The 24,307-nt window shown below is 38.3% G+C and overlaps 2 protein-coding genes across 6 annotated transcripts; both read left to right on the plus strand.

The window, feature by feature from the left end:
* Positions 1–1,029: 1,029 nt before the first annotated feature.
* On the plus strand, positions 1,030–8,975 carry LOC137942631 (sphingosine kinase 1-like). Its single transcript, XM_068788352.1, has 10 exons — positions 1,030–1,469; positions 2,784–2,906; positions 3,074–3,174; positions 5,026–5,098; positions 5,668–5,754; positions 5,889–5,966; positions 6,071–6,141; positions 7,662–7,958; positions 8,330–8,452; positions 8,608–8,975. The coding sequence occupies exons 1-10, from the start codon at positions 1,142–1,144 to the stop codon at positions 8,803–8,805; spliced, it is 1,479 nt and encodes a 492-aa protein (XP_068644453.1). The 5' UTR covers positions 1,030–1,141; the 3' UTR covers positions 8,806–8,975.
* A 1,934-nt stretch (positions 8,976–10,909) lies between these two features.
* Positions 10,910–23,650, plus strand: LOC137938481 (B3 domain-containing protein Os07g0563300-like). Of its 5 annotated transcripts, none has more exons than XM_068783439.1 (13): positions 10,910–11,258; positions 12,437–12,518; positions 12,693–12,791; positions 14,206–15,041; positions 15,166–15,262; positions 15,731–15,905; positions 16,019–16,095; positions 16,728–16,776; positions 16,882–17,129; positions 17,858–17,907; positions 20,079–20,195; positions 21,163–21,230; positions 22,526–23,650. In XM_068783439.1, exons 1-13 carry the CDS (start codon positions 11,128–11,130, stop codon positions 23,278–23,280), a joined length of 2,784 nt encoding a protein of 927 aa, XP_068639540.1. In that variant the 5' UTR covers positions 10,910–11,127; the 3' UTR covers positions 23,281–23,650. The 5 variants fall into 5 exon arrangements, with proteins under 5 accessions (XP_068639540.1, XP_068639546.1, XP_068639535.1 ...); XM_068783445.1 differs by having other exon boundaries at positions 14,206–14,527; positions 14,639–15,041; positions 16,728–17,129; XM_068783434.1 differs by having other exon boundaries at positions 16,728–17,129.
* The last annotated feature ends 657 nt before the right edge of the window (positions 23,651–24,307 follow it).

The following is a 24,307-nucleotide window of genomic DNA, read 5'->3' on the forward strand; positions in this document are numbered from 1 at the left end:
AATCATCCATTAATGTTGACGGGAGAACATTGACTCAATTTTGGAAAGCAGTGGGTTGGAAAGGGAGAGGGTAGATTCACCCCTTCGATTATGGTTGAGTGTGCCCGTCCTAATTCAGACTAAGTCACATGGCAAAAATGAGACTGATTTGGGTCAAACTCAGCGTGGAACGAACTAATTTGCGTCTTGACTTGGTTTCTCCCTGCACGAACGAGTCCAGGTTGGCCTGTTGGTTCAAGACGATCCAAATCAGTTTGAATTGTATCAGATTTTCAGTATTTGATCCGGTTCCATGGTCTTCAGTTAAAGGCCAACGATATTCTCAAAGGAGATATCAATGATCAAAATAAGAACAAAGAGAAGGTACCTTGTTTCGTAGCTCTTCAATCTCAGACTCTCGGATCAATTGTTTACACGACGACTACCACCGGCAATTACGCAACTCTCGGAGTTCCCGGAAAAAGTCTCCCGGAATAGCCGATGCTTTCCAACTGAGTGATTTTTGGAATATCAAACTGAACCTCCCCAACCACATACCTCTCTAATCATCACTCCAATCATAAAATCCCTACTTTCAGAAAAAGAACAACCGCTTTTCAGTTCTTCCACACAGTTGTGAGTCCTCCATCTCCAAGATTCTCACCAATGACTCGACCATAAAAATAAAATATGTTTATAGTCTTAAAATTTAATATGATTTATTGATATGAATATTAGTAAATCTTTTCTTAAATCTGAGTCGATTCAGTCGAGTTGATTGAGGCCGACTCAGAAAATCGTTGAACGGTTACAGAAATCGAAGGAGATTTATGGTCTAAATTTTTGGTCGAAATACCGGTACCTAATGTCTCTCTCGAGGAAGGAGTTCGTCGCCCATACCAGCGGCTCTTCCCGTTGGTAGTCTTTATCCTGAACCTGGACTTCCACGCCCTTTAGCGGGCCCCACCTCGCCCGATTCGGTTAAATCCGATCTCTTTCGCGCGTTTGCGAGAAAATTTATTTTCCTCGACAATTACAATTATTCTTACAAGCAAACTGCGCCGCGACTCTTCCTCCACTGCTCGTCTCCTTTCCTCGCGACAAAGGAGCGAGCGCGCGCGCGCGAGAAATCTAAAAAATTCTGTATCGTCTTACGGCAACAATGGCGATCGATGCCTACACGCTGACGCTGACGAATCCGGTGAAATATAAAGGGAAGCAAACCGAGTTGTCGCTTTCGCCCGACGGCAGGCTACGGTGGACATCGGCCCGCGACGGCGAAAGGTGTTTGGTGATAGAGAACGAGGTGCTGGGATTTGCGGCGGAAGGTTCTCGGTTGACCGTTAGGGCGTATGTCGAGAAGGAAGGAAGCTTCTTCTGTGGCGCGGGGCGCAGGCATCGTGAGAGGAAGGACTACGTCTTTGAGATGTCAAGTGAGGAGTCGAGGCGAATTTGGAGCGGGAAGCTTAAAGAACGCATTGAGCCTTTAGGTAAGCATATTATTGGAGATTTCTGACTGACGTTTTGTCGAGGATTTGTGTGCGTTGTTGCTGTTGATCAATTTTTTTTTTTTTTATCGGTTAGCAAAATTATTGTGCTTCGTTGACTCTGCGCGTTTGTTTTAAGTATTTTTCTTATTTCGTTTCTCCTATGGAATTTAAATTCTTCTTTTCTCGTGAGCTCGTGGAACTAATTGTTGACATTGTGCACGGGCGTGTTCTGATGTTAGAACACGAACGGATTTTTTTTTTCTTCTATTCTTTTCTTTTGTTCCTCTTTCTCAATCCTTCTTTTTCCATTTTTCACGTAAAATACTAATTTTTAGTGTAAATTTTTGTTTTCTTGGCATCGTAGAATTGTTTATTTACATGCGTCTGAGTTTCGACCTAGTAGATCATATAATATATGTATATATCTCCTTTTCTGTAACTAAATACTTTTGGAATCATCTTTGTATATTTTTTGCTTTGATATCCATGATATAAATACATATCGTTCATAAAGAATAAGAGATTCTGATAAGTTACGTTTTTAAACTCGTATGTGGACCGTTTTTCTATGTTTCCTCTGAACATTCTTATTCTTTTTACATTTTCTTAAGAATTTTTTTTTTACTTTTTTAGTTATTCATCTCCTATTTATTTGTGTTTGTGTCTAAATGATTATTTTGTATATTTTATTGTTCATTCGGTTCACATATAGATGCACAAGACTTTAATGATGATGTTTATAGTTCACATAATGATTATCATCTACTTAAATTTTCTGTTGTTGTTTAGGGATATAAATCTTTCTGATTCGAAGTTCTATTTATCTTGGTCCACTTTTTTAAGTAACAGATGTCCTCGTACAGTTGCTTCTGTTGTGTTCAATTCACTAAACTATTCTGAACTTTGGAATTTGCTGAAACGCTGAGGTTTCTGTTTCTTTTGTGCTCCGTTTTGATAACAGATGCCTTCATATAGTTACTGCTGTTGCAATTTGTTGGTCTGTGGTTTCTTTATCAAAAGATCAGATTTTAGTGGTTAGTGTTGTAGTTCCTTCCGAGTAATGTGTTCCATACGGAAGAGAATGTAGAACAAATTATTATCATATAGTGCCCTTGCTTACCCTTTTATTTATCAGTGGGTACTTAATTGTTTCTTGAGTTCATGACTTATTTTTTACAAGTGATACTTCTATGAAAGATTAATTTGCCACAACCATCAAAGTTTTGTATCTAAGGTACAGATTTATGTAAAACACGTTTTTAGCTCAGCATTTGAGTTCAATAACCAGTAATTTGTTTTCTGCTTTTGCTTCAGGCCGGCCTAAAAGGTTGTTTGTTGTTGTGAATCCTTTCGGTGGGAGAAAGTTAGCACTGAAGATATTTCATAATGTGGTTCATCCATTGCTTGTGGCTGCAGATGTGCAATTTACATTGCAAGGTATTTATCGATCTCTTGTAATGTACATCAATTTTCATTTTCTTTTTTTTAGTGATGTCTATTACTTGTTCATCTCTTTTATGGATGACCATTTGACTTTGAATTTTTTTCTTGAGATGCGAATTTGACTGTTAATTAATGCCATAATCTTTTCCTTCTCTTTTCAGAAACTCAATACCAACTTCATGCAAAATCCCTTGCTCATTCTTTGGATCTTTCAAAGTATGACGGAATAGTATGTGTAAGCGGAGATGGTATCCTTGTTGAGGTTAGTCGTTGATCAACCTTCTGTTCCAGGTTGAGAAGCACAAACAGACATGAGAATTGTCTAATAAGTTGCAGTTGTGAGTCAATATTTTGACATTGTTTTAACATTCTGTCTCCTGGAAAGCTAACTCAACTCGCACTTCTTTAGATCAGAAATGTTGTACTATTTCTGTTGTTTTTGTTTGGAATAGTGACAAATTTATGAGGAAAAGAAACCAAAACAAGAGGTGGAAGAGAGAGACCCATCAAGAAATATACAAACCAAAGAGGCATACTGTGAACTACAACAAGGTGTTGACAACTTGCGTCCTCCTTAGCTTTCCGTGCTATTAGCAGACCTTAGGGTGTGGATTCAAATGATATTTCACATCTGTGCGATGTCACATGCTGCAGCCAAATACTGCTCAAATCTCTAGGAAAGGGCAGAAGATGAAGTTATCCAGCCAATAACGACTTTAGGTTCCCTTTCAACCGCTAGATGTAGGTGAAAATGTGCCTTCAAATGCTGCAGCCATTGCAGCATGGGCAAGACCTTAGCATCCGCGGAGTCCTTCACACCAACTGGACCAGATTATGCCAGCAAGACGTGCCCATGGCAACCCTGAAAGACACGCCAGCACCAGCCAACCCTGAGTTGTCCAATGAGCAACCATCAAAGTTAGTTTCAAGAAACCTGCATTTGGGGGCAACCATTGCACCATCCTTGGGGGTTTATATGCGGTAAGCTGAGTAAAGGACCGCCAGTTGTGCCTAATCACAGCACCCAGGTCTTCCTTAATATCCTTTGAGAGCTTAGATCAGAGTAGAAGGGTGTGGATTCAAAGCTTCAATAATTTTGCCCACTGATCTCAATTTGTTGGAAAAGGTGAGGTTCTTGTGGGCTAGCCAAAGTTTCCAAGGGATGGTTGGAAGAATTTGTCTCTAGAGTGTTTTTCTAACTTGTGAAGAGAGAGCAAGGCTGTGAGCTCATTGAAGATGTTGGGAAAACAGAATTTACTGTTTCTGTTGTTAATAGTTATTTTAGGTACTTAGTTCAGCCATGCTGACAAGGCAAACAAAATGTGAAACCTTTCTTTTATTATGTTGAATTTTAGAAGTATCCATAAATTTGTATAAGCTCCAGGTAGAGGAATGGGAGAATGATCATTAATGAAAGTTAAACCTATACATCTCAGTGAAGATAGCATGATTAAATACTAGAAAGTTCAATAACTTTCTGGGTGTTTCTTTATTTGGTCTCATGTCTTTATTTATAGCTGTCCCACCTTAAATTTCCTGGCAATATCTGCTACTGTAGTGGCATACTAAATGAAAGTTAAAGAGGTTAATTGCATAACTTAGATTATCATTTAGCTGGAATTTTTTTACAGAAAATTTTGCAAGATCTTTTAGACAAGTCAGAGTTGATTATGTATCTGTTTTGAGGCATCAAGTAGTGTTAGATTATGTGGAATGCCTGCTTTATGCTTGCCTGATATTATTTACAGGCTTAAGCAGTTGCAGTACTTACTAATTTGGTGATGATATATGTCATTTATAAGTCAAACAGAAGAGAAAAAAAAACATGGTTTATAAAATACTATTTCAGAAGATACAATTGTAATATTCTCGTGTGTTACAAGCTCTCTATGGAGCATTATATACTAAATGTTCCAAAGGTTTAGGCCAACATTGTTTTTATTGTACATCTATAACTAAGCTCTTAAGTGCAATATACTTGTAGTAGCAGCCTCCAACTCTTAATCAGTACATCGGATTATTGTTCTTTTGTATTCCTTTTGGTCTGCTACTTTGATATGACCTCTCATGTTTAGTTGTTCTTCCTCTTAATATGATGTGCTTTGTGTAGTAGGTGGTAAATGGGTTGCTTCAGAGAGAGGACTGGGCAGCTGCAATCAAAATGCCTCTTGGGGTAGTTCCAGCAGGTATAGTCCAGGAGGACTTTTACTAACGTTCAAAGTGCTGGTCCTTCATCACTTTTAAGACTATTTGAAGATGTATAAACCATATTTAATGTTACAGTTTCCAATGCATAGGCTATGAACTTTTATGTAGTGGCATTCAACATTCATATGAAGCTTGTATTGCTTTTCTACCTTGCTGTAGGTTTGTAGTAGTGATGGGTACTGAATCTTGAACACATGGTGCACTAAAAACAAACAAAGGGTGATTTCATGGATCTATATGGATAAAGTCAATTCATACTCTCTGTCTCTGTCTCTCTCTTTCTCTCTCTCTCTGTGCCATCACTTTCTCTTCATATAATGTAATTTGCATTTGTGTTCTTGTATTTTGAGGACATTCCAGCTTTCTCGCTGAGTTTATTCATGATGTTAAAATGTGTGATTCTTCTGTGGTTTTTATTTATAGTGAACACACTTTCTAGTGAGTATTTTTCCTGTTCTTCAACAAGACATAGCCAGCATATATTAAAATCTAAGTAACCATTTGCATTCTTTTCTTTTGAATCTTGAATTCTGATATTTGGATGCAGGTACAGGAAATGGGATGGCAAAATCACTTCTTGATTCTGCTGATGATTGTTGCTCCCCAGCTAACTCTGTCATGACTGTTATTCGAGGTATACTTTCAGTCTCACCAGATAATATATTGTTCTTATTATTATTTTATTTTTCTTCAATATGTACTTTCTAGTTCTCTTTTGCATCTTGCATTTTTTGGCTTCCCATGCTTTAAGCTTATGACCCCTGCCAGGTCACAGACGTTCATTAGATGTTGCCACAGTATTGCAGCAGGGAAAACGATTTTTCAGTGTTTTGATGCTTTCATGGGGTATGGCTCCAACAGTTGTCCTATTGTCTTGGTTTACTTGATTCTATATACACCAGTTTCCAATTGCTGAACTCACCCTAAGAAAGGCTTAATGGTTCTTGCAGGTCTGATAGCCGATATTGACATCGAGTCTGAAAGATATAGGTGGATGGGAAGTTCTCGCTTGGACTTTTATGTATGTATATTACTTCTGATGTAATTTCTGCTCGAACTTTTTGCATTGGTGGCACATAAAAAGTTATGTGAAACAAAATACTATATAGTACACTTATTTTGCAAAATTTCAGAAGCAGAGAGCGTAGTATAAATATTTGTGGTTTCTGGTGGACTTTCTCTTCTGTAACTTTAATGTATATCTGATGTTTATGTTCTGATCTACTTGTCTGAAACTGTTAAGGTGATGTATTTTCTCTTGAATTATTGTCTTTTTTAAAATTTTGTGAATGTTGATTGTACAGAGAGAGAGAGAGAGAGAGAGAGAGAGTCCACCTGAAACCCCTGGCAAGAAATGAACCAAGGACTCTTGCTAGAAAATCCCCAATTGGCCATTATGTTGAAGGCCCAATCGACTTGGTTTATAGTAGTCGTCTTTGCTCTCAAATTATCTCTATTAGCTAATATTGCTGCATCTCAGTAAAAACTCAATACCACAGTATATCATTTATTTAAACAAAAGAGAATACTATAGAATATCATTTTTTTGTTGGAATAGTATGATGTAACATATTCAGCCGTAAATTCTCAGTGATATTATCTAATTGGTCCTTTTTTTTTTTTAAATATCTATTTTGGGTCATTCTGGAATATATGAAATTACCTGTTCAATGCTAGGTTGACTGAGTGACTGTATAAACATGTTAAGCTATTTCCTCCGTACCATCTCAATGGTCTCATAGGTACATTTGCTATGCTTGCGATCTGTCATGGAGGTGGGTAGGTTAGTGTTAACTACTAAAATCTTAAAGACAGTATGCTAGTTTAGCATTTGGTTATGACCCAACTAACCAAAAGCAGCAATAGTAGGATTAAGTATGTCAATTTACTATTCTGGAAATGATTCAACTATTTGAGAATGGGCAGTAGGACTTGTTTTATTATTTAATGGTGCTCAATTCTGATGGATAGGGTTTAGACAGACTGTTGTTTGTTTGGTTTATGTTTAGAGTTTAGTATCAGCATGTAGTTCTCTCCTCTACTACTGTGGGGTAGACTGTAGTGGCTTTATTTTTTATGGAAAAACCTGGTTTTTTGGAATGGCATGATGATCAGATTCGTCTTGGGGTATTTGACAAGGTTGTTTACTTACTAGAAGCTGGTTGAACAGTTTCCAAACAATCAGAGGTTAGAAATAGTCCATCTTAGTCACCGTCCTCTTTACGTATCATGAAATCTTCAAAACTATCCAATTTGATCTACTGTCTTGGCTTAAAAAGAATTATGTTCTTCTACTGTTATAAATCCCTCTGTTTTACATTTGGATAGCAAGCAATGTGTGCAACCTGAAATCTCAAGGTCTGAACATGGTTCCTTACCATTGAGTTACAGGCTGAAAGCCTACTACTCTCAATAATGTACACCACATTTTTCTCAAAAAAAAAAAAATGTACTCCATGTCTATGAGATGGTTTAAACCTGTGAACATGCTAATCTACTTTTTTTTTTTTTTTTTTTTTTTTGTCTAATTGACTTGATCAGTGCATTTTGAGAATCTTGTGGTTGCGAAAATACCAGGGGCACATATTTTTTGTGCCTGCCCCTGGCTATGAAGCTTTTGGGGAGCCTGTGAACCAGAGCAGTGAGGCCAGCAGCACCCTTGACATCTGGCAGCAAGACCAAGAGGCTAATGCCAGTGTTCAGCAGTCTGGCTATCGAGGCCCTATAACTAGATTTGAACTGTCAGAGTGGAGAACTATTGAAGGACCATTTATTTCAGTTTGGCTTCATAACGTGCCTTGGGGAAGTGAAGATACTATGGCTGCACCTGAGGCCAAGGTTGGTCCTTTTCACCTTTCTGGTTCACAAGAATTGTTTATTCGTTTATTTTACTTCCATTTTCCCATCTGTCTTTTGAAAGGCACGGTTAGTTCTTCATGATTACGTTGAGACTTTACAGGAGTGGGGCCTTATACAGCACAAGACATTTACAGAAAATGCTATTTGGGATATAATTGTTGTGGTCCCAGGAAAACAATAAAAATAAATGCGTATGTATGAAAAGAGTGGTTATTTCATCAAATCATAGTTCGAAGAGTATTCCTTGCGATTTGTGGGTTGTCCTTCGTGATTTTTAGAAACTACCAACTGCTTATTGCTGTATTATTTGTTATTTTTTTTTGAAATGATGTATTATTTGTTATTTGCAGTTCTCTGATGGTTATTTGGATTTAATTCTGATGCTAAACTGCCCAAAGTCATCACTGCTGCGATTGATGACAAAGTTGAAAGATGGTAGTCATGTCAAATCACCATTTGTAAAGTATCTCAAGGTAATGCATCAGAATCAGCTTAATTAATATCTAGTGAAAATCACAGGTTTTTCTTGAGCATGATTATTCCTCTTCTTGGTTCTTCTGTCTGCACGGAAGTCGGTCCTACTTCCTGATGAGTTCTTCTCCTATTTTCTTTTTCTTAAAAACTGTAGGTGAAAGCATTGCAGTTGGAGCCAGGTAACCGGACTGGAGAGAAATCTAAAGGAGGAATTATAGATTCAGATGGGGAGGTGTTAGCTAGAGGCGAGGGGACATATAAGTCCGGCCAGAGGGATCTTATGGCATACGGCCCGCCCATCCAAATGACTGTGGATAAAGGTTTGGCCACCTTGTTCTCCCCTACATCATGATACTCATTTGGGTGTTCATCCTTATCTCAGTTCAGTTATTTGTATAAATGAGTCTCCAAAGAATAAATTTATATCAATATCTTCATAGAATCATGGGAAGCATTTAGCTCTGTACAGAAAGAGGAATATAACAGGAGAAAAATAGACATGCTGACACCGCAAGGGGGGACGAGGAGCGGGACATGGGAGAGTCATCGCCATGTTCTTCAGTGGTGTCGTGCCTAGTGTATAGTGGGGACATGTAGTGGAAGTCCTTGCGGAAATAGGACTTTTTTAGACATATTGGCTGAAAAATGGCTTCTGAACTTGTGTTTGCGGAAGTGTTTGTAGCTGTGGCAATTGTCAAGATCAATGCGATAAAAGTGCTGATTTGATGCTTGTGCTCATATTTCCTGGTGCTTTTTACCCTCCTTTCTCTGCCATTTCCAAGTTATTTTGCCAAAAGCTTAACCTTTAATTGTCAAATGGTATAAATCAGAGAGGTAGCTTTATAAGAGGGATGAATCAGAATGGTGCATACTGAAATCTCTTTATCAAGTTTATGTACTTCTCTCTTTCACTTTTGTTTTATATGAAATTTTAGTGAGTTTTGGTTTTAGAAAATTCTCCAACATGGAGGATTACTAAATAAATTCCTAAATTTACCTATCCTCAACATGGTAATAAAATCTCCAAATACTTGATTTACTTCAAATTGTTTAGCATGGAGAAAGAGAAAACTTCAATCAGATAAATAGAACAATTTTTTTTTTTTTTAACTACTTAAAGTTTAGAGTGAGCTTAGTAGCTAATGGTTCAAAATAATCCTTACCTTATGACAATGAATTCACAATATAAAATTTGATGTTAACTTACCGTATTTCTCACAAATGTTTTCTAGTGGTAACAGCAACTCGAAATTTACGAATTAATTTCTCTTAGCCGTATTCTTTCCTTCCCAAGCATAAACGAACGACACCTCTGTTATCACGTTGCACGGAGTTTCTCCTTAAAATTAAAGTCAACAGTGACGGTGAAGGTTGCTGCGGAGATAACGACATAACGTAAAATAACTACGAGTACAAAATGTGAACGCGCGCAATTCGTTAAAACCGAAAAACTGAAAAAATTGGGCATCACCAGTTTTGTTTTCACTCGTCATCGTGTCTGTAACCCACTTCCATATGACGACGTGATCATTCTGTTTCCTCTTTCCGTCACTCCCCCCAACGATTCCGTGCTTTTAAGATTTAAGTTACCGTGGAGACTCTTATCTAGCACTCAGTGAGATCATTAATAATCTTCCCAGTCTTCGACCTAATATAGGATTTTTTTGTCGACAAAGATGCGTAGAATCTCCATGAAATACAAATGCCTCCATTCACTCTATTCTCTCGTCTTCTCTCCACCACAGACGATTCAATTCAGATTCGATGCAGTCAAATACTGATCTGTTGCTGGAATTATTTGGAATAAGATTGCACCGCAAACGTGGAGTCCATCCACATTTGGGTCTCGTCGTCTACCCAAAGCACGGCTCGGGAGACTCCCGGACACGTTACCCGCTCGTGCTTTTCATTAACGCATCCGACATGCGGACTACGACGCCCTAGCTACCTTCCAAACGCCAAGCAGCGGAAACGAGACCACCGCATTTGGTAGTTACGAGGGCTACTGTCTACCCACTCCAGCCTCAACCCAGGGCACCGAAGCCTCCCCGCCTCCGTCCGAATTCTCTCCACCTTCCACCTGTCCCATTATCCAATAATTATTTCGTTTTTTAAGTTTTTGGCGTTTTAGTTTTTATTCTCCGAAATAAACGCCACTTCTGGACTCATCCGACGGTCGTGGCGGCTTGTGGGGTGGTGGGGCCGATCAGGCCGACCTTGCCAAAACGTGAAAATCCTCGAACCCCGGCGGCTTGAGGAGGGCGTTACGTGGTTTGCACTTGCATGGGGATCGCTGCGGGCCATGCAGATTTTAACTAGATTTCGCGAATTCCTTTTCTTTTTTCGGTTAAATTTCTTTCGACCAATGGGATAACTCGCTTTCAAGTGACGACGCCAACGACAAAATGAGAGCGGACGTGAAATTCTGCAACGTATTTGTAATACGAGAGAAAAAACGAAGAAGAAAAAGAGCGGTGTGCACGCGAAAAATTAAAGTCGGAGGGAGGGATAAAAAAGCAGAGAAGAAAAGTCTCTCCACCTCTCTGTTCGATCTCTGCAATTTCTTCACTCATGACTAGAGATTACGGCAGTTCAGCGCTTTGTATGCTTTGTTGTGACTGGGCTTGTTAGGGTTTCGGGTTGTGGGTACTGTGTGGTGTTCTGTTCGTCCTCGATGTCATCGTCGTCGTCGTCTGCTTCGAAGATCTGTTTTAATTCTGACTGTAAGGAGACGAAATCGGAGCAGTGGAGGAAAGGGTGGCGACTTCGAACGGGGGAGTTTGCCGAGCTCTGCGATCGATGCAGGTAAGTGTCTTGCTTTTGGGTGAATTTTCTACGCCATTTCGTGGAAATTTTTTTACGCCTTCTAGAGATGTGGCGATGCGGTGTGGTTGATTAAGTGGTTCAGACTGTTTTCTTTTGTGTTGAGACGTGTTTTTTTGGTTTGGACGATGAGCTTGTGAGAATTAAAAGGGAGAATTACCTTGGACTTTTCGTTTTACTAAATTTGCGACTTTCAGAGCGGTGGATTTCGATGGTTCAGTGTATCTGCTTCTTAATTTTGAGGAGTGTGTTATTCGTTTAACCTGAGAAAACTAAAATGAATGACTGATGTTGTTTCTGGTAATCCGAGAAGAAGTCGTTGACTGCAGTATGAGGTTATAACGAAGCTTATATAAATAGTTATGCCGTTTTCATTGGTTGAGGAGTTGATGTTAAAATTTTTCCTGTCTTTACGTGGGCCGGACTACTGTTGCATTTCTTGACCATTCTAAACACGAAAGTTTCTAAGCTGACTTTCCTGCAACTTTGAACTTCGGACATTTTACTTTAGCCGTTTTAACTTGGTCACTTGCAGGCATGGTTTTATTTCGATATCTATTCAACACTATATGCACTGTGTCTTTTCTTTTTTATTATAGAAAGTTTGAGGGATCAATTTACAGTTTGTGTGGGACCTTCGGATGTTATGCTCGTACTGTTACTAAATTTATTTATTTATTTTTCTTCCATGTGCAAAAAAGGATTTCGATGGGCTTCCTGTTGGGAAGCATGACTGGCTTTTAGATCTTGCGACATATATTGGATTTGAATGTAGTTAAGGGTAGTGGGTTATTGTTGTCGCTAAACTTTATGTTTTCATATCAATCTCAGGGTTTGTGTCAAATGGGTTTGATGTGTTCACTGTTTGGTAGGATGGTATTCAACTAGCATTAACTGGTGTAATGGAATGAGATGCTTTTTTTATTGGGTTTGACTGATAGCTCTCTTTTTTGGATTTTTTCTAGCTGGTAAGGTTGTTTTTCTGGATAGGAAAGACCTAGTCAAAATCAGGCGTAGAACCTGTATTTAGACATGGTTTTTGCTACAGTCATGATGCATATGTGACAGCCTGTAGATAACTTGAATCAAGTTCTGTTCATGTATTATGATAAGCTTTATCTTGCTGTTCTTCCTTTAAATCCGTCTATTTGTGGTTTTAGTGCTGCTTTTGAAGAAGTGAGGTTCTGTGAAGTCTTCCATTCTGATTTGGCTGGTTGGCGGAAATGTGAATCATGCGGAAAGGTAAGAAGAGTTGAGATCTAATTTCTAGTGTTTTCTAATAATTTTCTTTTGAGATATTTCATGTATCTGTGAGCTTAAAATAGATGATTAGACTAACTTGGTATTGCTTCTATACTTTTTTTTTCATTATACTGTCATTTCCCATATTATTCTGATTTAGATTTCCTGCTGCAGCGGGTGCACTGTGGATGCATTGCATCTGTTCACACGTTTTTACTCTTGGACACTGGAGGAGTAGAATGCATGCCTTGTGCAAAGAAGAGTTTTTACATGGTATGAACAGGATATGCTGTTTTTTGTTGGCTTCTTCTATGGCACTTCTGGAATACACAAAATGCTATTATTTTGAGTTGTCATTCATTATATAGTTTTGAGTTCCCCATGTCAAGTGTTCTTTCTAATGTCAGTCCATGCACAAGTATTGGAATGTGGTGATGGCCTCATTGCTGATACTCTTTGCTGCACCCCTGTTTCATTCACAGAGTGTTGCCATCCAATCCTTGGGGTCTGTCATTTCATTGGACCTGTCTCAATGGTATGTACATAAGCTTCCATTTGCTGGTGAGCAACTGGATGGTTGGTGTCGTTCCATTGAAGATATTTATGTTTGACACATATACGATAAAGCTCTTTCAACTAAGAAGATTTTTTTGAAAAGCTCTTTGAGCTAAGTTGTAGTCACCAAATAAGCCAATTTACATGTTGTTAAGTATGAGCTTGGCAAATCAAGAATGACCCAATGTGTTAGTGGAATGTAGTATTAATAAGAGAGAAAAGATAGAGCTGTTTGAGTTGTGTTGAAATTTCAGACTGTGGTCTGCATTTTCAAAATAAAAAATAAAAAATCAACATTGGCCTAGTAATGTCGAAGGTTTTATTTATTTTTATTTTTATGCCTTTGATAAGCTTATAAGAGCTAGGAAAAAGCCCAAAAGAATAGAAAAGGAAATTGTGAGGAAACCCTTGCAAAAGGCTCATCTAATAGTGAATTGCTTACCATAGAGAAAAAATTGAGGACAAAAGGTTTTTTGTTGCTAATCCAAATATAGTTAGAACAAGATTTCAGAAAATGATATTGAGTCATTATCTGCAAAAAGATGCAGAAAATGCAGATGCCACTTATGTGAAGCAAAGGTAAAGCCGTCTTGATGGTTTACATCTAAATCCACTTTAATTTTTATAGTTATAACCAACAAAATTACAGCTATTCACCTCCTGATAGAAGGGCTTCTCATTTTTTTCTTCTGTAGAAGGTGCTAGTTATAGTGACAGCTTCTTCTGTAGACATGTTTATGCTCATGCACGTTCTTGCATTTATGCACAGCATCTCATACTTAACTAACAGGTGCCCTTATCTCTACTGTTTGTAGCATGCTAGCAAACCTGATGATGAATCTTTTTTGAGAGTCATCCCTGTTAAAAGATCTTGGTCAACTAATCAATCTTCCTTTGAGAATATAATATATCTACTGTCTTTTCTTCTTTGTATTTCTAATCTAAAACAGTGGCACTTATTGCTATTAGTTCCAATGAATGGACGCCAGTCTAAGCTGCTTTTCTGAACCTTAAAGTTAATGGTCTCTTTTTAGCCCCGAGGCTGCTTGATTTATGTAGTTACTGGTTTACTTTCTTACTAGTTTTTTTCTTCAAAGAAAATAAAAATCTTATTAGTTACTGCCATTTCCAGGCATCAAATCAAATGTGGCCATCTTCTTTCTTTCTACCAGTAACTTTGCCTGAGAGGCTGAAAGACCTCTCTGTTAAAAATTGGAATCAATTTACAGCCTCTGCATCCGTTCCTGGACAGTGGCGACCACCACCTAATCTATGGAATCCTGCTAGTGGACAGTCAGAGTTGCATTCAAGGATGCCGTATGAAGTTGACAGACCAAACACTGTTGATAGCATGGTTGTTGGTGACCACATATGTGCTTCTAGCCATGAGAAGAAGAAAATTGAAGATCCATCTGATAGGATAAAGATCGCTGCTCTTGACAGGCTTGCTAATGGTAACATTGTTCTTGACACACTCAATCCATTAAATTCATTTCATAGAGAGGAGGGGATTGCAGATGGCTTGCGAGATTCACGCCGCCTCACAGGGGAAAATGGTCCTGCAGATATGAGGAAGGGAGTGGTGTCTGAGGCTGGTTTGGCTAATTCTGTCCCTGGAATAAACTTTGAGACACATCCAAGTTCGTCTGCAAGTATTTCGATGCAGTCGTCTGCTCCTAAGGATGATCCATCAGCTCCACATTTTGGTGTACCTGTTTCTTTTCCCTTGTCTAATGGTACAGATGATCTGAGTAAGGTTTCTGGACATTTGCCACAGCATCAAGTAACTCCACCATCATTGGCAAAGCAGTTCTATGGTGGTTCTAACAATGGAATGGAGCTTTCTTCGGAACCCCAGAATCAAATTCGAAATGGGAGACTTCGAGCAGAGGCACGTGGACGAAATCAGTTACTTCCTCGTTACTGGCCTCGAATCACTGATCAAGAGCTCCAACAAATATCTGGAGAGTATCCATTCTAGTTGTTTATATTGTTCTATAAGTTGTATACATGAAGTACTATTTTATTTCTAATGTTTTTCCTCCATACCCTTTATTTACTAGTCCATTTATAATCCTTAACCATCTCTTAGTTCGAATTCTGTTATTACTCCATTATTTGAGAAGATGCTTAGTGCTAGTGATGCAGGTCGCATAGGGCGATTGGTACTTCCAAAGAAATGTGCAGAGGTGAGCTTAAAGTCTTGTCTTCATTTGGATCTGCATGCTGTCAGTGACAAACAAATTTATTCTTAAGGATTTAAATATTGTGGAACTAAGAATTTCAAGTAAGAGAAGCCTACAAAGACTCAGGAAAATAGAAGAAAGAATTGCAAAGATGAAAACTGTGAAGGTTAATGTAATTATACTTTTTATGAGAAGTTGATTGGACTGTGTCAAATCATATTTTAAAATGTTGCAACTAATAACCATATGACTTTTCCTGATATTAACCTATTTAGGATTATTCTCACTGATATTAAAGAATAATTAGATGTAAGCAACATGAACGTTTTTAGAATAACATTGTTTGATGTGATCACTTGCATTCTTGGTGCATGCATACATGTTATTACTGTATCCCCTGACAAAAACTCTTGTTAAACTAGCATTCAGATGTATATTTGTTCTAATCATGTAAATGGTAAACATGAACAGGCATACTTCCCTTCGATATCTCAGCCTGAAGGGCTTCCTTTAAAAGTTCAAGATGCTAAAGGCAAGGAGTGGGTGTTCCAGTTCCGCTTTTGGCCTAATAATAACAGTAGGATGTATGTTTTAGAGGGAGTTACACCCTGCATTCAGTCAATGCAATTGCAAGCTGGTGATACAGGTGAGTATTGACTATCAGGAAACTGGACACTGTTCCTTGTTCTTTGTGCTGCCTCTACACAAATGCATATGGTGTCTGTTAAATGGTCTGAGAGTTTACTCTTGTATTTGCAGTGACTTTTAGCCGGATGGAACCGGAGGGTAAGTTGGTCATGGGATTCAGAAAAGCTTCAAGCACTCCAGCTGAGCAGGTTTGACCATACGAACTAATAGTTTAACTTTATTTGATTTACTCTGGCTAACTCTGGGTTGGGTGTGGGGGTGGGGGGTCTGTGGGGGTTCAGAAAGGTAACTGAAAGCTGGATGTGAGCCACTTAGCTGGTTCTGGAGCTCTTTGTTTGGTGTAGCCAAGACTGAAAAACTGTATGATGCTGATGGAGATCAATGATAAACCAGATTGTTCCTATATTGGCGACTTGTACTTAATAGGCCAATGATGCATCTGAGCTATTTTATTTGCTGCAAGTTATGCTGTAAAGCTAGCTTGATGCTGTCATAGTGTTTCACATCCATATGTAATTTTCAAAAGCATAAACTAACTCTGTGAGTGAATTGTTTATTATTTCTTTCGTTGCTTGCCTGTGTAACCTCTGCTAATTGTAAATGCATTTTTAAGGTATGAGAAACCTTTGGTATTTCTTTCACTAGTGACTACCTGCTAGCTAGAAAGTGAAAGTACTGTCTATGTGAAATAATATTTAGTTTCCTTACCTCCTGATATAATTTGTTGCACAAGTCATCTCATTCTGTCAAGTACTACATAGGTGCTTTAGGGAAATATGCCTTTCAAAGCTGGGTAACTTTCTCTTTTTTGTACTTTCAGGATGCTCATGCTCATAAGAACGGGAATACTATCTCAGTGAGTGGAAAAAGTAAAGCTAGTGAACTTTCTTCAGCTCTTGCTCTCTGTCCTACTAAAGGTGGTGCAGAGTCGAACAATAATTCGCTAATGAATCTGGGCAATTCAATTGATCCAGATGATGCTTGGGCTAAACCTGGTAAGGCTGGATCTGTACCAAAAGAAGGAGCTGGATCCAAATCTTCTCTTTCAAATAAAAGGAAAACCAGCACCATTGGATCAAAGAGCAAACGCTTACGAATTAATAATGAGGATGCCATGGTGCTCAAATTGACTTGGGAAGAAGCTCAAGGCTTGCTCCGCCCCCCTACGAAGCTTGAACCAAGTATTGTTGTCATCGAGGGCCATGAATTTGAAGAATATGAGGTATCACAGTTTGAGCAAGTAGCACTTTCTGATAATTGTAAATGAGACCTTAACATAAAATTTTTTTAAGCTGGGGACGTATTTCATCTATACTTGGCTATGAGACTGAAAGAAAATGAAAATATCAAGTGCTTTTATTCTTTAAATTTGAAAAAATGGAGCAAATAGAGCACAATTTTTTTTCAAATTGTTTTGTGATTTGTGTTGTTTCTCATATTCATATAAATGGAAAGCATTTTAACTTTACATTTCCAAAATAACCAGTTATGATCTATTCGTTGGTCCATTTAACAGATGATTTTAGGTACTATATTTGGTTTCTAACCTAAATATTTATATATTATTTCAGTAATTTTTTTCTTTGGATGTGTGAAAATTCACACTTTAATAGTTATCTATTGGGTCGTCCCCTGACAATATTGCATGTGTTGAGTATGGTCAGCATGCAATTGAAACGATAGACAGTTACCCTTCAATAGAAAATTTTGCATCATGACATCTTGCATTTTTAGGGAGTTACCATGGTCATTTGCAGGGACTGGTACCTGTTATGGTTGCTGTGGAAATTACGTCTACCTTATGTTGAAACATAACCTGTATAGTTTCACTCTCACACAGATATGATGTGCCTTAACCTCTTTTAAGTAGTACTAAAATGCCTAGAGTTTTCACCTGCATGACATATACAATAGCAAAGAGTGTTGAATTAATTTACTTGGTTATTGCAGGAACCACCGGTACTGGGTAAACCGACTTTTTTTACAACTACTCCTTCAGGGTAATGTCCGCATGACTTTCTTATGTCCTTGTATCATGTGAAAATTGTTGAAAACTGGCTTGAGCTCATTGTATATAAGTGTCTGCTCATCTATGGTGGATGATTTACTGCAGGGAGGCATGCTTTAAATTGCTCGTTTTTGTTGGCATGACTTGAAGCTTGTTTTTTTAGTCAATTTGAAGCTAATATTTGTCACAACCCACTTTTTTTCTAGATAATTTGTTATTTTTATTGTTGAGGTTTATGTGCTAAGTCCCCCTCTCTCTATTATTGCATCTGCAAATTTTCTGCCAACACAATTGTCAGACTGAAGTGTTTTGGAAAGCATTTCCTATAGTGGGTGGTTCAGGTTTCACTTAATGGAGTGGGATTGGGTATAATATCAATTGAAAAGTACAGATGCATTGGCTGTGTTTAGAAGTTGCAGAACAGGCCTTGCTTGGAAAGTGGACTTAAAGGTTCTGGGGAAAGGCATTAGTTTTGGATTAAAATGGTAGCAAGCAGTTGGGTTCTCCCAACACACTCTTCCAAATCCATGCCTTGCTAATACATGTTCTAGGGCTTGATATTATGTTCCCCCCATTGATCCTGCAATCTCCAATAATGTTGAATCTGAGATGGCTAAGCTTCAGCTCCGTTCTTCCGGCTGAGGTGTAGGGACAGACCTCTGTCTGAAGACTCCCTTTGTTCCTCCAATCTGGTGATCAGAATGGGGTAGTGAACATCTGCAAAAAGTTGAGAAATTCTGTTACTGCAAATTTGTTGAGGGCCACTACTGTCTATAACTGTCCTATTTTCTTCAAGAAATTATACGTTATTTGCGTTATTAGTTGTGTGCTTTTGTGTAGTTATAATTTGAACTATTCTGTTACTACCTATAGTTTTTTAGTAAGAGAAATAACGGGTGTGATCAACCAGCTGAGTCTTACCCAAAAAGAAAAGAAAAGAAAAGTACACAGAAAACAAGAACCCTCTATAGAATCTCTTGTGTACTTTTAAAGGGGGTTGCTGCTTCTCTCACAGGTTGGGAAAGGTTCATCAGGGTAAAGGGTGGGGTTCTGCATCCTGGTGGCTTGTATTTTCTCAAATTCTTCATGTTGATTCAGCAAGTGAATCCACCTGTGTTCACTCCTTTTTCCCTCCAATATGCAGTCTTGTAGGCCCTGAGAGAGTTCAGGCTTTTGGTTAGCGTTAGATAAAGTAAAAAATTACTGCAGTGGACAAGTTACATTGGATGCGGCTTAACTTGTGCCATTCTTGAAAATGTTTAAAGAGTTGGCCCTTGAGCAGATCAATGATCTTCTAGACCTCTTGGTATTAGGAGATGCATCTTGAGTCATTTTGACAACTGCCAAGCTATTTATAAATCATTCTTGGCCCTTGAGCAGATCCATGATCTCCAAGACCTATGGATATTAGGACATACATCTTTAGCCCATTTTGACAATTTCTTAGTGTTGAGAGATGTAAGATAAGGGATACTATTGTACTTGCAATGCTCTTTATTTAAGTTGACTCAAGTAAGGGGTATTTTGGTCACATTGGTTGAAGTGACATATTTTCCTTTGTAGTCAAGAGGGTATTACTGTCAATTTCTATGTAATTTGTATTTAAACAAGGTAGGGATCTATATCAGCCCTAATCTAGATCATTAGTGAATGCCCGATAGTTTCCCCCTTTTTACTTTGCCGTACACTTCAATTTCTGCAATTATTTTATTCTGCACTAAGTCAAGCTATTTATAAATGATTCTAGGATTCAGATGGAAATTTACTTGCATTTGTGACAATGAAGTTGCTGGCCATGGACTACATGATATTCAGTCAACCCATTAACTCTGGTTTTCTGCACATACCTGTATTAAGCAATGTGCCAATTGCATTAAAGATGATTGCTGAAGGCAAGTAAAGTGGAAAGACAAAAGTTTAATACAAAGCAGAAATGGAATTTACCTTAATAATGGAGAACCTGGTTTATTAGGAGCTTCATTCTGGAAGCCCACTGGTCTAGAATATGCAAAAATCGGTCCAGCTGTGAATCCTCTAAGAGTTTGGGTATTGGTGATATTTTAAGAGTTTTTTGGTCATGGGATAAAAAAATCTTCACTCCATTATCATCATCAACAGTCCGTCTCTCTTTCTCTCTCATGCGTATGTTATTTGTTTTTACAGTAAAAAGATTCAGTGGGTTCAATGTGATAGCTGTTCTAAGTGGCGGAAACTGCCTGCAGATGCCCTTGTTCCTGCTGAATGGCACTGTTCTCTTAACTCCTCGTTTGATGGTGAAAGGTCAGTAGATTGAACATTTTTGCACCTACCAAGTCCTAGATATTACCTCTTTCAACTTTGGTTATTGATTCCAGAATTCCAATTTGGGTCTTCCATGTTGGGTTTTCATACTCCAGGCCTCTTGGTATTACCAACTCCAGGGAATTGGAACTTAGATTGCTCCTTATGGGTCTTCAGATTTATAATCAACATTTCTAAGGCCCTTTAATTCTTGGGGGTGGCTCGGTGTGGGTTATCACTTGGTGCAAAAATATTGTGGATTCTCCATATAGATTTAGTCATGATTTTTGGCCATTCTTGGTATATCCTCTTGGATGTCTGTTTCTTCGTCCCATACTCTGAGATTGTTAGCTTAGAATCTTGCAAAGAGTGATTGGCTCTTCAACATTTCATTTTGATTACCCACCCATGGTCTTTCTGTTATCAGTTTTGATAAATTGCTCACTAAGGTTTTTATATGCTCATATTCTGATGTATCCTTATTTGCCATTCTTCAAAAGAAAATTCTAATGTATCCTTGTTAAGTTGACCACTTTCTTTCATTTGGTCTGTTGCTATTTATAATTTTTCGGTCAGGGGCCGTGAGTTTCTCTATTCCTGGCTATTAGTAAACTATACCTGGACATCAGTTGGTTGCCTCCCTATTTAATTTACAAAAAACACTCCTAGTTTGTGCTTTTTTTTGCTTGTAGGAAAACATTACATTTTCCGTTGTACTGGTTGCCGCATTCCAGAATAAGTTAGCCTGTTCTCTGCAACTGGTGTTGTATTGACATGTCTTGATGCATTAATAGTTATGATTATTCTGGTTACTGGATCATATGATAGAAGTGCTTGGAATTGTCCATTCATCTCTTCTTTTTACTTTCAGCATAGTAGCCAACTGTCCTTGAGAGTAATTTGAGCTGCAATCAGTGGAACTAATTTAACAACTATTAATATGGTGGCATGTCACCTACTTTTGCAGGGCTAGATGTGATGCTGCACAGGAGCTAACAACAGAACAGCTTGAAGGTCTCATTTCCTCAAATACAGGTACTAAACTTGAACTGTTAGTAATTCATATGCAACATATGTTGGGATGTTTTTGATCGCATATCTGTTTCCTATTTAACTAATAGGGGTGATAGATTTCTGTTATCAGAAACTAAAGGTGAAAAAAAGCTATTATGGTGATCAAATTGAGAGAATTGTCCTTTTAGATGATGAAGATGATGTTAATGGTAAGACCTGCTTATTTTAGTGGTGAACAAGCTTAAAACGTGCAGCAGATGCTTTTGATATTTAATTTACTTACATTCTATGTGAGACCTTTTTCCAAAAGATGTAAACCCTGTTTATTTAAGACATCTTTTAGAGTCATTGAAGTTAAAGAGTCTATGATCATGAGAAGTCTTTCCCAGTAGTTAACTGTACCAATGTATTATCCATTACGATGTACATCAGGCAAACTAAATGCAAGTTTTTATTTGTTTTCCTGATAAGCTATCACTATCTAGGGGTTCAAGCAATTGATGCTGGAGGCATATTCCGATTATTAGTTTAAAATCAACCAAACAGGTAGTGAAATAGTTCTGAACCCAACAAATACAACTGCTGGAATTATTTGCTAAAAGAACTGTGTATATTTTGTGCAGTAGAATACATGTTATGAAAGAACTCCATACCCGTTGTGAAACTGCCAGTAGGATATACTATGGCTATATTATGTCGTGAACTCTTTGTTATGGTTTATACCCATTTTCTAGGATATTCCTGTTGACAAATTGTTACTGAATAAAGAGTTAAAGTTTCTGTTTGTTATAAAATCTCTGCTTACTATTTCCTGTTACTTTTGTTTAAGGATTGCCCTCATTTTAAGTTGTTAAGTGAAAGGTAGGATTTGTTTAAGTACTATAATGCTCTAATTTTAAGTAAAGTGAAGGGTAATATTGTCATTTTATAATTGGTGACTTAATAAAGACCAGAAACTTTGAGGCCTACATGTGCAAACTTCTCTCTCTCTCTCTCTCTCTCTCTCTCTCTTGTTTTTATGTTGTTAACAAGATGATTTTTTGTCCTTCTAAGAAGATTCAAGTACTAATGTTGCTGATGTCAAATATGAATGCTGTATGTTTAATAACTAAAATTTCCATCCATGATGAGGATTACAGAATATTATAACTGTCAACTCGAGTGAGTTTTTAGTATTTTTTTTCTGTCTTGACATCATTAGCTGGTTGTTGAAAAGATTTTCTCATTAGCAGAAATAGTGATTTGTCATTTTTAATCTACCATCTTGGTCATAGATACTTGTCATAACCTGTTTAGTGATGTTAAAATCATGGCAGCTCCATTGAAGAAGAAGAAAGTGAAAGAAGAATCAGATGGTGCAGAAGCGTCAGAAGGTCTTGACACACTTGCCAATGTTGCCATTCTTGGTGAGGGTGGGTCATTCCCACCTTCAGGTCAAGCCACCACGAGGCACCCACGGCATCGTCCTGGTTGCACCTGCATTGTTTGTATTCAGCCTCCTAGTGGGAAAGGGCCAAAACACAAACAGAGTTGTACTTGCAATGTGTGTCTCACTGTTAAGCGCCGATTCCGTACTCTGATGTTGCGCCGGGAGAAACGTCAGTCAGAAAAGGAAGCGGAGACTACTCGCAAGAAGCAAATTATCAAATTACCTGAGAAGCAGGAGCAGGAGCATGAGGAGGAAGAGCCAAGTAACATTAGGGTTGACAATGTAACAGTAAGCTCAAAAATTACTGAAGGCGTTAATGAAGATTTAAGAAATGAAGCCACTTCTTCTCCTTTGAAAGGTCAAATTGATCTAAACATCCAGCCAGAGCGCGAAGAAGAGTCATCTCCGGTGTCAGATTCAGGCAGCATGTTGAGACTGCTTCAAGATGCAACTGATATGTACTTCAGGCATCAGAGATCGGTTGACTTAAATGGGAATAGAGACTCAGTTGCAACGCAGATAGAACCGGTTGTCAGTGTCAAAGAGAAGCCAATTGAAGGCGGTTCAAAGCTGGATGAAGAGAGGGACGCTGTTGTTTCAATATCCATGTCCATGTTGGCCTCAACACCAGCGACTGGCTAGGTACAAATACCGCTGTTGTGGAGACCACATCGTGTACAGTTCGTCAGCTTCCACAACGTTCTATTACCAGTACGGCAAACGGCCATTTTGTATATAGAGAGAGTGAATGCGGTTAGTAGCGAGTCAATTGGGCTGATTTTTTTCTGCCTGGTTCTTTCGTTTGCGGCAAGGTTGAAACTGTATTATTCTTCAGATGCTGATCTTTCTGCCTTGTTATGATGATATTGTATCGTATTTATATGTTTATTCTGTAACAGTCAACAAAGGGGATATACTCGAGAAAATGCAAGAGAGATGTACTCGGGTGCAAATGCAGGCTAAAAGTACTGGTGAGAGTTAAGGTTGTTGTTCCCGTTGGAATTCGAAGCAGAAGATAATTTAATCAATACAAATTCATACTATTCTTCGTATTCGATGTCAATTATTATTATCAAATAGAAGCAATGTCACCTTATCTACAACTCTTGGTTTGCTTATTGGTTCTAGGCATCGATTTGCAGGTTTTTGGCTTTGTGGAATCAACTGTTTAACTATTTTTACTAGAGTATTTGAATGTATTTTAGAAGGATGTTCTCTCAATCAAAACATCTACTGCAGAAAGTTAGCTTCGCCGTGTCTGAGCTAACCTAGCCAGCAACAGTTTCTGCACTGTCTGAACTGCCAAACCTTTAACTAACCGGAAAAATCAAAATTTGTTCGGCAAGTACGCTAAAGTTGTCTTCCCATTTCTTCCCTCCCAAATATAAAAATATGCAATCCCATGTAACTTGTAACGAGTAGGGTATTTCAAAGGTTCTGTTGTTCTTTTGTTTGACGTTTCAGAGTCCAATCTGTGACTAATTAGCTGTAACTTCCCCCTCCCCAGAACGTGTCGCCCGCATGGCCGATGGGCGGTTGCCGCGGGTAAAGCAAAAGGGACGACGCAGCCATGATGTAAACAGACCCATTTGCGCTTCTTCTTTGTTTTCTTCGTTAATGGTTACTGCACGGAGAAGATAAGGCTCCTCTCTCTCTCTCTCTCTCTCTC

Source organism: Aristolochia californica, unplaced genomic scaffold (genome assembly GCF_029961685.1).
Source record: "Aristolochia californica isolate CCGP_79_NKW_82.1479 unplaced genomic scaffold, dmAriCali1.0.hap1 SCAF_10, whole genome shotgun sequence".
NCBI classification, from domain to species: Eukaryota; Viridiplantae; Streptophyta; class Magnoliopsida; order Piperales; family Aristolochiaceae; genus Aristolochia; species Aristolochia californica.

Bases quoted from the DNA above. Each gene is read 5' to 3' on its own strand.
- LOC137942631 (XM_068788352.1), top strand. From the start codon at position 1,142: ATGGCGATCGATGCCTACACGCTGACGCTGACGAATCCGGTGAAATAT. The intron at 1,470-2,783 runs GTAAGCATATTA...CTTTTGCTTCAG, and splicing joins AGAACGCATTGAGCCTTTAG to GCCGGCCTAAAAGGTTGTTT. The intron at 5,099-5,667 runs GTATAGTCCAGG...ATTTGGATGCAG, and splicing joins TCTTGGGGTAGTTCCAGCAG to GTACAGGAAATGGGATGGCA.
- LOC137938481 (XM_068783434.1), top strand. From the start codon at position 11,128: ATGTCATCGTCGTCGTCGTCTGCTTCGAAGATCTGTTTTAATTCTGAC. The intron at 12,519-12,692 runs GTAAGAAGAGTT...TTCCTGCTGCAG, and splicing joins AATGTGAATCATGCGGAAAG to CGGGTGCACTGTGGATGCAT. The intron at 17,908-20,078 runs GTAATGTCCGCA...TTGTTTTTACAG, and splicing joins TTTACAACTACTCCTTCAGG to TAAAAAGATTCAGTGGGTTC.